The 12,138-nt window shown below is 41.3% G+C and overlaps 1 protein-coding gene across 1 annotated transcript; it reads left to right on the top strand.

Annotated features, from left to right (window-relative positions):
* Positions 1 to 730: 730 nt before the first annotated feature.
* Positions 731 to 6,438, top strand: LOC109981564 (keratin, type II cytoskeletal cochleal-like). Its single transcript, XM_020630405.3, has 9 exons — positions 731 to 1,381; positions 3,614 to 3,822; positions 3,907 to 3,967; positions 4,059 to 4,154; positions 4,315 to 4,479; positions 4,595 to 4,720; positions 4,849 to 5,069; positions 5,185 to 5,243; positions 5,425 to 6,438. The coding sequence occupies exons 1-9, from the start codon at positions 836 to 838 to the stop codon at positions 5,676 to 5,678; spliced, it is 1,737 nt and encodes a 578-aa protein (XP_020486061.2). The 5' UTR covers positions 731 to 835; the 3' UTR covers positions 5,679 to 6,438.
* The last annotated feature ends 5,700 nt before the right edge of the window (positions 6,439 to 12,138 follow it).

Here is a 12,138-nt window from a genome sequence, read left to right on the forward strand (position 1 = left end):
TCCCACGAATCCCACCATGCGTCTGACGTCACTGGATGAAAACCAACTTCCCCTGACGCTACCCCCCTGCCCTGATAAAATGCTCCATCCGTTTCTGCGCATGCTCAGTGGTCCAAATGGTATTTTCCTGTAAATAAGTTGCTTTCCAAATCGGGAAATTTCATTGATGTAGTATATATATATATATATATATATATATATAGGTGAGTTTTTTTTTTTATGCATGTTTGAATAAAAGTAGATATATTCATGCTTTGACAAGACTGTTGGCAAGAATACATGACAAGTACAAAACTAGTTTTCAGAATAAAGGTTGGTTGGAATATTTACAATACATCTTCAGGACTTCAAAAGAATGTCAACTCTTTAATGTCAAGACTTTAATGCAATCGCATCACCTGAATCACACCTCCAGACTCTGTATTCTCCACTCTTACAGGTTTTGACGTCATGCATCAAATCTGTGTCTTAATAATAATAATAATAATAATAATAATACATTTAATTTGTAACGCACTTTACATTTTTGCAATTAAATCTCAAAGTGCTACATGAAAAAACAAATTTCATCAACGAAGCCACTAACGAAACTAAAAGCAAGTCATACTGCTTATTGCCTGCAAATGCACCTTCCAGGATCTAGGTAACAGGAGGCAGGTAAAGGGGGAGGTGGAGCTTACTGAGACCTCCTCCACTGTTGGAGGCAGATAAAAGTCCATCACGGAGAGCAAGAAGACACTTAGAGGGACTCGACTCTCCTCTTTGTGCGCCCTGCCATACCTCTCTCTCTCTGCTCTACCTTTTGTCTGTGAATTCTACCCTGTCAGAGGAAAATATGAATACGTCTGTGAAGAGCTACACCGTGACCTCCAGAGGCGGTGGTGGTGGTGGTGGAGGTGGAGGTGGAGGTAGCGGTAGCTTCCGTAAGACATATAGCTCACAATCTGTCAGTTCTGGCATGATGGGAGGCGGTGGTAGGATGAGCGGCGGCTCAAGGTTTAGTGTTAGTGGTGGGAATTTCGGAGGTGGTAGGTCGGGCAGCTCAATGTTTAGTATGAAAAGTGGTATGGGTGGTGGTGGTGGTTTCAGTTATGGTGGTGGTGGTGGTGGTTTCAGTTATCTTGGTGGTGGTGGTGGTGGCGGTGGTGGTGGCGGTGGTGGTTTCGGTGGTGGTGCTGGTGGTTTCGGAGGTGGTTTCGGAGGTGGTATGGGTGCTGGCGGCGGCGGAGGTTTTTGTGCGCCAATCACAAACGTCCAAGTCAACCAGAGCCTGTTGTGCCCTCTGAACCTTGAGATCGACCCCAACATCTCGAAGGTCCGAAGCAATGAGAAAGAGCAGATCAAGACCCTCAACAACCGCTTCGCCAGCTTCATTGACAAGGTAAGAGTTTCTTCTTTCACTTCAAGGAAACAGCCTCAGTTAAAGAATGTTTACAGTATTCGATTGATTTTAAATTGGCCCTGTCATGCAAAATATGGTATTTGAAGCCAGAAAGTTTTAATATGTCAACCCAAGCGTACATTTGGTTGAACAAAATATGAGGTATTGATGTTGGATGCACAAAACAGATGAGCCACAGTTTATTGGTTAGTGCAAGCATGTAGAAGTGCAACAAACTGCATCCAAATGGGCTCCAAGGCACATAAAATATTGCACAGCAACTGATCCAACATGAATTATCGGAATGCCAACAGCATTGAAATCCATAACTCTAACCCTTAATGCAACCAAGCATTATTTGTTGTTCAAAACAGCAGTGTCTCACGCTGCATTCACAAAGCAAAACTTTGCATCAGCCAACAGTAAATGAAACCTGACCTACTCCTTTAACTTATCTTTCATCACACTTGGACCTTTACCAGCTGTCTCTGTGTAGATTGAGAGGGAGAAAATACAAGAGTGGTTGGATCCAGTGACACTCAGTATGAGGGGAAGAAGGGATCGGGTTAATGCCCATTTCAATGGCCGCAAGAACTCACAAGTTTTTAATAGCGCTGCATGGAAGCCTTGAAAACCTATGATGCATTGATAACAAATCTTAATTTTTTTAGTTGTTTAATCCGTTTAAAAGTCTGACTATTGTTTCATATGATGAGGGATTATGCAATAATAAATCACACGTCAACACTTTTTATTTAGATTTTTTGAAGCACTTAATGCTTTTATTAGACAGGTCAGAGGATAGAGTTGGGAATCTTGGAGTGAGAGGGGGCAATGACATACTAGAAAGGACCCACAGGTCAGATTTGAACCCTGCCGCCCGCTTCGAGGACTGTAGCCTCCGTACATTTGGAATGAAAAATTAACCACTAGGTCACCAGCTTCCCACATCAACAGTTTTTTTTCTTTCATGTTTGACTGAACAACTTGTAAAACAATGAGAAGGGAGTTTCTCTCCGGCAAGAATGGAAAACAAATTTACCACACCCAGTGAGGGAAAATGCTCAGAGTTATAACCAGTGAGTCAAGCCACACCTAATCTTTGGCACATACGGGATCTGATCCCATCAGTTTCTTAAAAGTAGACTTCTTACAAAAAAAACAATTAAACTGAACATACACAATTAAGATTTAAAAACCATTGCAAGTAGGACAAATAAAGTCAAGGGTGTATTGATCATTCAAATGTATTTTCTATTTTTGTAATAAAGTACCAGAACTCAATGGATACAACACTTAACAGCTCCAGGCGTGTAGCATTAATTACAGCGGGCTGTTGCAGACATGTTCCCTCAGTGAAAGTGTGGTTCCCAGAGGCGAGGGAGCGGTAATGTTAGAGGTTTATGGGGAGGGGCGGGGCTAAGGTGTGGCACAAACACCTCAGCTTGCCTTAGAAAAAAAAATGATGTGACAAGTTCACACCCAAAACCTTCTGTAGGGTTCAGAGCCGCATGCCAAAGAATTGTTCTCTCAATGTTTCTCAATGTTTATTAGCATGTCAGATCTCTCATCAGAGATCAACTGTACTGAGCAGAGAGACCTCAGACTGGAGTTTGTCTAGAATATTTCTGCCCCGAGGGGTGTTTTCTTAAAGCAGTTGTTCTTTCTGTGTGGGACACAGCTAGAGGGGTCACCTGAGTAAAGTGAAACACAGTAGACAAACATACTTTTAACATTGGAGTCAGCATGACTAATTCATGAAGAAAAGAGCCAACATGTGTGTTGAAATACATTATTTCCTGTCTTAATGTCATTTTATTTTAGAGTTTTTAAAAAAATCTGAAAAAGTTTTCAAGTTGTGCCAATAACTTTTTCCCCCCATTCAATTTATATTAAAAGTGACATCACTGATTGGTTTGTGAACCCCCACCCCCCTTTTTGTAGCCTCGAGTTGGGCAGTTTGACAGTTGGCAACTATGTTTTGTGCAACCAAATGTGAGAATATTTCGGTAACTAGGTTGGAGCTGAAATGACTTGTCAATCTAAGGAAGCTCCAGCCTATAGTATACCCCCTTTATCATGTCATCTTCAAATGCACTGAATAAGGGTTTTGAATGAGACCATGAACTTGTTGGGAAAATATTTAATTGATGTAATAAACAACTACATAGTATGGTCATTTTCTGGTTGACTTCTATAGATCTTAATTATGCAAACCCTTGTACTTTTTAGGTGCGCTTCCTGGAGCAGCAGAACAAAATGCTGGAAACCAAGTGGAGCCTGCTGCAGGAACAGACCACCACCCGCTCCAACATTGATGCCATGTTCGAGGCTTACATTGCAAACCTGCGCAGACAGCTCGACGGTCTCGGCAATGAGAAGGTCAAGCTGGAGTCAGAGCTGAGGAACATGCAGGGACTGGTAGAGGACTTTAAGACCAAGTGAGTTGATACTAGCACGGACGACCTGCAGTCGTAGAAACACTGTATTTTTCAATCAGCTAATTATTTCCATATTTGTGTCAGATATGAAGATGAAATCAACAAGCGTGCAGCTGTAGAGAATGACTTTGTGCTCCTCAAGAAGGTAAGAGTTGATCTGAGATGTAAAAATGTCACTTTACCAGTGAAATGATGCCTTCATCAAATACGTCCGCTTTCTGTTTCTCTGCTGACAGGATGTCGATGCGGCCTACATGAACAAGGTTGAGCTAGAAGCCAAGGTCGATTCCCTTCAGGATGAAATCAACTTCCTCAGAGCTGTCTTTGAGGCGGTAAGAAAATCATGTCTGTCTCTTTGCGTCCCATTTTTAGTAAAATCTAATTTTGCTTACAATAAGAGATAAAAATCTGGCCGTCTTGGGTATGGATAAAAAAAATAGATGCAAGCTCTCCTTTCTAAGTCCAATTTTAAAAATGAAATCTCTTGTGCAGGAACTGAATGAGCTCCAGGGACAGATCAAGGACACTTCAGTCGTTGTGGAGATGAACAACAGCCGTACCCTGGACATGGATGCCATTGTGGCTGATGTCAAGGCTCAGTATGACGAAATCGCCAAACGCAACCGTGCTGAGGCAGAGTGTTGGTACCAACAAAAGGTAGGTCGAGAAAGTAACCTCACCCACAGTTTGAATATGAAATAAAAAATCTGCAATATCAAATAAGATTGGGATCTCTAACAAAAGTCATTAAAAAAAAATCTTTTTAATATAGTTCCAGGAGATGCAGTCCTCCGCAGGCGCAGCAGGAGATGACCTTCGCAACACCAAGAGTGAGATTGCTGAGCTCACACGCATGATTAGCCGTCTCCAGAATGAGATTGAGTCAGTGAAAGGACAGGTAAACTCACAGTAACAGCTACTTAACCATCACTTTAATACATATATTTAGACCTTTCAGCCATAAACACACAAAGCTTGTTTTTTTATTAAATTTCTAAAGCCTCTGCTTACCTTTCTACCTGCCAGCGAGCCAACCTTGAGGCCCAGATTGCTGAGGCCGAGGAGCGTGGAGAGTTGGCAGTCAAGGACGCCAAGGCCCGCATCAGGGACCTTGAGGAGGCCCTGCAAAGAGCAAAACAGGACATGGCCCGCCAGGTCCGTGAGTACCAGGAGCTCATGAACGTCAAGCTGGCTCTGGACATTGAGATCGCCACCTACAGGAAGCTGCTGGAGGGAGAGGAGGACAGGTACTGAAAAATCAAATCTACTTTGGACCATAGAGACATTTAATGAAAACGTAAAATACATTGTGCAGGAAGCGACTTCAACATCTTCAAATTCTTATCTGTGTACAAATTTCAGGATTGCCAGTGGTGGTGGAAGTGCAACTATCCACGTCCAGACATCATCCTCCAGTTCTGGTACGTATTTAACAAATATCTCTACATTTAAATATCCAGGCCATCTTAAGACATTAATGTGATTATGAAAACTGAAAGTGAGAAAAGTTTTTGCTATTACCGTGTCACTTGAGCATCAAATCAAGAGCACCATTTGAGATGTAAGGAATAATGATTTCTAATATTCCATCTGAAAACGCAGGTGGTGGTGGCGGAGGCGGCGGCATGGGCTATGGCTTTGGCGGCGGCGGCGGAATGGGCGGCGGCTATGGCGGCGGCGGCGGAATGGGCGGCGGCTATGGCGGCGGCGGAATGGGCGGCGGCATCAGCAGCGGCTTCAGCAGCAGCGGCGGCGGCTTCAGCAGCGGCTTCAGCAGCAGCGGCGGCGGCGGCGGCGGAATGAGCAGCAGCTCGGTGCAACGGACGTCCAGCTCAAGGCAGTCATCTCGTTACTAAATCCAGCTGTTGTCTCTCTCTTCATTCCTTCATTTGTTCTCCACCTCTTGTACCTCCAGCCTCTCACAAAGCTTCCATAACCCTCAACACCCCTCAAAATCCAGCAGACCCAGGAATTTAGTCACTGAGGTGCTCCTTCCTTATCGGCACCACAGAGAGAGTAAGAGATAACATCAAAAAGCAATCAGAGGCAAAGCGATTATTAGACCAGAAAAACAGAGCAGCAGAGATGTGAGTCTGTCCTCTCTTCTTTGGATCAGTCAGCCAGGCTGTCTTTTAGTTGCTGGATGTGCTGTCAAGCAGACAAGATGATACTTGTAGTGTCATGACAGAAAATCTCAACAAAGCAACAATAACTGCACACAAAATACCAGCATGTTAAATATTTGAGCAGGGGGCAGAATTGTATACCTGGTCTTGAATTTTTAAGAATACATGACATACACCTGTCACACCTATGACTCCATCTTCCTGCAATGTCTTCTCTGTTGTATCACATCTGTCATCGTGTGCATTGTGACATCATCAAAAGCAGCCACACTTAACACTGTCATATTTCACTTGTTGTGTCCTCTTTTCTTTTCTTGTTCGGAGAGAAAATGAGCTCTCCACTTCAGCATATCAGTGGTGTCCTGATCCTGCTTTGCTTCCATTTCCACTCTAAATGAAAATGAAACATGGTTAAGGCTGACTGGAAAAGAACAGATCCATCATGAATTTGTAACACCAAATGCCTGAAATAAATCTGATTTCATAATCACTTTAGCTGTTGAGTTTTTTCTTTTAAGGTTTTGTTATGAAGCAACTTTGAACTACACAAATGATTTGGTTTAATACACCTCTTTATACATCTTCCTGTCTATTAGAATCTTAGCATAGAATAATAATAGTGTTCAAAGATAAGGGTTGACAGCAGCAGAGTTACTATTAAACTATCATTTTGAAACAATACATTTTCAAATATTACTCAGAAATAATACAGGAAACTTTTTGTTTTTAGTCACCACTTGATGAACAAAATGACAACTGTCAGTGTCGGATTTTATCAGATGTAACCTGCTAATTGCTAAATAAACAGCTGAGCTAATTGTCTTAAACTCTGTATTTGGTTAAAAACTTAGAATTAGACATTTTACTGTTACCAGCTGATTCTTTGTCAAACTAGAACTTTGTATATGCATTTGTTTGCTACACACACTAACATCAAATGATATACACTGGAGTTTAAGGTCATGGACTTACCTTTAAAAGTGATGAGACACACAGGGATAGGATAGTGGACAGAGTCAGAAATCAGAGAGAGAGAGATGGGAATGACATGCGGGAAAGGAGCCACAGTTGGGACCTGAACCCAGGCCACCCGATTAGAGGACTGCACATGGGGTGCGCACACAAACCACCAGGCCACCGCGCCCCATCTGCACCACTTTTTAAGGCAAGGCAAGGCAAGTTTATTTATATTTATACATCAAAATCATCATGACAGAGGAAATAAAAGAAACATTAAAATAGAACATTAAAAAACCATTAAAAAATCATTAAAATCAAACATTAAAATTAGAAAATATGTTCAAATAAAAATAATTGAAATTAGATTAATTGAAAAAAATAAAGTAAAAATATAAAAAGAGTTAAAAGTTACAGTGCAGAGTTAAAATTTTAAATCTTATTAAAGCTGTTGAATGAAAGGCAGCTGTAAACAGGTGAGTCTTCAACCTGGATTTAAAAGAGCTCAGAGTTTCAGCAGACCTGCAGTTTTCTGGGAGTTTGATCCAGATATAAGGAGCATAGAAACTGAACGCTGCTTCTCCATGTTTGGTTCTGACTCTGGGGACAGAGAGCAGACCTGTCCCAGACGATCTGAGCGGTCTGGATGGTTCGTAATTAATCAGGAGGTCACTAATGTATTTTGGCCCTAAACCATTAAGCACTTTATAAACCAGCAGCAGGATTTTAAAGTATTTTCTCTGACAGACTGGGAGCCAGTGTACAGACCTCAGAACTGGACTGATGTGATCCATTTTCTTGGTTTTGGTGAGGACTCTAGCAGCAGTGTTCTGGATCAGCTTCAGTTGTCTGACTGATGTTTTAGGCAGACCTGTAAAGACACTGTTGCAGTAATCAAGACGACTGAAGATAAAAGCATGGACAAGTTTTTCCAGGTCATGCTGGGACAGAAGTCCTCTAATTCTTGATATGTTCTTCAGGTGATAGTAGGCTGACTTTGTAATTATCTTAATGTGGCTTTCAAAATTGAGGTCTCACTCCATCACTATGCCCAGATTTCTTGCCTGGTCTGTGGTTTAAAGTCTTACTGACTGAAGCTGATTGCTGACTCTTAGTCACTCCTCCTTTGCTCCAAAAACAACATCCTCAGTTTTGTCTTTGTTTCGCTGGAGAAAATTTTTTGCACATCCACTCATTGATTTGTTCTATAAAAACAGCTTTTCCCCCTTCAATATGTCATAATCTCCATCTCCCCCTATCTCATTCCAAGCCCGGCGCAGCCTAGGCCTGTGAAGGCTGTTTTGTCCTGAGCCTCGACTTCAGCCTACATGGCATCGATGTCCAGGCTCCTGCTGTTGTCCATCTATACACAATGACTGAAGTGTCTTCCATACGTCCCTGGAGCTCACGCAGTTCCTGCACAAGAGATACATGTCACTTTTAAGACCTTACAAGAGTTACCTTATCCAGAGTTTATATCTAACATGGTGACATGAAGGAGTGATTGTTCAGTGTCCCCAAAAACATATATTGCAGCAGAAGTGTTCAATAAAGTTTGAGAATTTAAATAAAGCGTAAAGACACATGTTTGTCTGACTTTTGATAGTTTGCTAAAATCACTGTAACCTAAACCACTCAAATTAAGTAGATTGGACTTTTATTTGTATTTATCTTTTTTCCAGGCAACATGGGATATAATAGTAGTGTGTCCCACTCCTCATCTTTATACCATCTCAGACCCCAAAAGTCACACACTGCATGAGATGGATCGTTGCTTGGGACTTCTTTTTACCTATAGTGCTGTTGCCCACTGCTGGTTTTTGGAACCCAACTGCAGCTTAATGGAAATTTGCTCATTAAAAGACCCACACTGCACTGTGTATATACAGTGGGTACGGAAAGTATTCAGACCCCTTTACATTTTTCACTCTTTGTTTCATTGCAGCCATTTGCTAAAATCAAAAAAGTTCATTTTATTTCTCATTAATGTACACTCAGCACCCCATCTTGACAGAAAAAAAACAGAAATGTAGACATTTTTGCAAATTTATTAAAAAAGAAAAACTGAAATATCACATGGTCATAAGTATTCAGACCCTTTGCTCAGTATTGAGTAGAAGCACCCTTTTGAGCTAGTACAGCCATGAGTCTTCTTGGGAATGATGCAACAAGTTTTTCACACCTGGATTTGGGGATCCTCTGCCATTCTTCCTTGCAGATCCTCTCCAGTTCTGTCAGGTTGGATGATGAACGTTGGTGGACAGCCATTTTCAGGTCTCTCCAGAGATGCTCAATTGGGTTTAGGTCAGGGCTCTGGCTGGGCCAGTCAAGAATGGTCACAGAGTTGTTCCGAAGCCACTCCTTTGTTATTTTAGCTGTGTGCTTAGGGTCATTGTCTTGTTGGAAGGTGAACCTTCGGCCCAGTCTGAGGTCCTGAGCACTCTGGAAGAGGTTTTCTTCCAGGATATCTCTGTACTTGGCCGCATTCATCTTTCCTTCAATTGCAACCAGTCGTCCTGTCCCTGCAGCTGAAAACACCCCCATAGCATGATGCTGCCACCACCATGTTTCACTGTTGGGATTGTATTGGGCAGGTGATGAGCAGTGCCTGGTTTTCTCCACACATACCGCTTAGAATTAAAGCCAAAAAGTTCAATCTTGGTCTCATCAGACCAGAGAATCTTCTTTCTCATAGTCTGGGAGTCCTTCATGTGTTTTTTGGCAAACTCTATGCAGGCTTTCATATGTCTTGCACTGAGGAGAGGCTTCCGTCGGGCCACTCTGCCATAAAGCCCCGACTGGTGGAGGGCTGCAGTGATAGTTGACTTTGTGGAACTTTCTCCCATCTCCCTACTGCATCTCTGGAGCTCAGCCACAGTGATCTTTGGGTTCTTCTTTACCTCTCTCACCAAGGCTCTTCTCCTACGATTGCTCAGTTTGGCTGGACGGCCAGGTCTAGGAAGAGTTCTGGTCGTCCCAAACTTCTTCCATTTAAGGATTATGGAGGCCACTGTGCTCTTAGGAACCTTGAGTGCTGCAGAAATTCTTTTGTAACATTGGCCAGATCTGTGCCTTGCCACAATTCTGTCTCTGAGCTCCTTGGGCAGTTCCTTCGACCTCATGATTCTCATTTGCTCTGACATGCACTGTGAGCTGTAAGGTCTTATATAGACAGGTGTGTGCCTTTCCTAATCAAGTCCAATCAGTTTAATTAAACACAGCTGGACTCCAATGAAGGAGCAGAACCATCTCAAGGAGGATCAGAAGAAATGGACAGCATGTGAGTTAAATATGAGTGTCACAGCAAAGGGTCTGAATACTTATGACCATGTGATATTTCAGTTTTTCTTTTTTAATAAATTTGCAAAAATTTCTACATTTCTGTTTTTTTTCTGTCAAGATGGGGTGCTGAGTGTACATTAATGAGAAATAAAATGAACTTTTTTGATTTTAGCAAATGGCTGCAATGAAACAAAGAGTGAAAAATGTAAAGGGGTCTGAATACTTTCCGTACCCACTGTAGTTACTTTATGGTCTGGACACTAGCAGTGACACGTTGTCCAGCAGGATAACACATTACAACTTTATACATCAGTTTTACATTGTGCCACATGTAAATGGTAAATGGAATTGAGCTTGTATCGCGCTTTTGTACATTTTAAATCAGTTTTAAATAATGTGCAACATGTGACTTCATGTTATTCAAATGACAAGAAAATCTGAACACCTCATGAAGGCATGGAACGGAAATGTTCACTTTAGTGTTTAATATCATTTTTTTATGGTAAGCGAGCGGTAATCATGTAGAAAAAGCCGATTTTGAATAATGTTTTCTTGCTACTTCAGTTCCTATAAAACAAAAAGGAAAGATTTAGCCAACTTTAGGAACAGAAGAGTCTTACCTTTGGCTCTTAATGAAGCCTAACTTACTAACTTTTACTCCTTCTTATCATCGTCAAAGAAAGAAACAACAAGTGGAGTGTTCAGGACACATTTTGTCTTTAGGGAAGACGACACAGAAGAATAAGAAGTCAAATGTAAACAATGCAGAAAAACAGTTTGCAAGAAATGCAAGTTATTTATTTTCTACTGTTTAAGAGAAGTTCATTTCTACTTTAAAACGAAAATGTGTCGTTTTAATTTCAAGCGATGCTTTGATTTCAGTTTGAAATATTCAATAAATAGCCATTTTTTACACATCAGACGTTGCTCAAACTTCCCATGAATCCCACCATGCGTCTGACATCACTGGATGAAAACCAACTTCCCCTGACGCTACCCCCCTGCCCTGATAAAATGCTCCATCCATTTCTGCGCATGCTTAGTGGTCCAAATGGTATTTTCCTGTAAATAAGTTGCATTCCAAATTGATGTTTTATATGTGCTTTTTATATGTTTTATAATTTTATTGATGTAGTATATATATATATATATATATATATCATCAATGAGAAACCATTCAATTAGTCACTCTATCCATAATCATAGATCTAACATCTTTTTCCTATTTTTATGTCAGATTTAAGCTTTATAGGCCTGAATGTGACAATATTGCTAAAGCATATAATGACAAAGAATACAATAATAATAGTACTTAAATAATAAAATAAAAAACTCACCACTGTTTGTACCCCCGTCTTCGACACCTCTTTCCAGGGCATTTATGTCCGATCAGCTGTCTGGTGCGCAACAACGGTGAGTGTAGAGCGCCCGTGCCACAGAGGACACAGCTCGCACCTCCTGCGCAATGTATGACACTTCATTCTTAAGATTAAGGGAAGAAAAGAGAGGCCCTGTTTAATGCCGAATTTAATATTTTCTTGTAACCAAAATTTTCTTTGTAATATTCAGATTTATCTCCTATAACTCGAAAGTATTGTGCGTTTATTTGCCTCTCTCACTAATACCTATTTTGCGCTTGCAGTCATCCTGCTTTCTGTCCAAACTCTCCGTGATGTAAACCAGTAGAACATGCAAAAACCTAACTTAAATAGTACCGCCTCCACAAGGTTTGCACCTGGTGTCATTCACGCAAATTCTCATAGTAGATCACCTGCAAAACGCCCACCAACCAAACGTGCAAACTTTTGGAGTGAACACGCAATTTAGTATTGGGAGCTTAGTAAATCTGGCCCTCAGTTGGCACCTACATCATTATAGCTTTGACAATTTAGAGTCAGTGTTTCCCCTACCATTATATTAGGGGGGCGGCCCGCAAACACAACGTTTACAG

This window comes from Labrus bergylta, chromosome 12 (assembly GCF_963930695.1).
Source record: "Labrus bergylta chromosome 12, fLabBer1.1, whole genome shotgun sequence".
Classification (NCBI taxonomy): domain Eukaryota; kingdom Metazoa; phylum Chordata; class Actinopteri; order Labriformes; family Labridae; genus Labrus; species Labrus bergylta.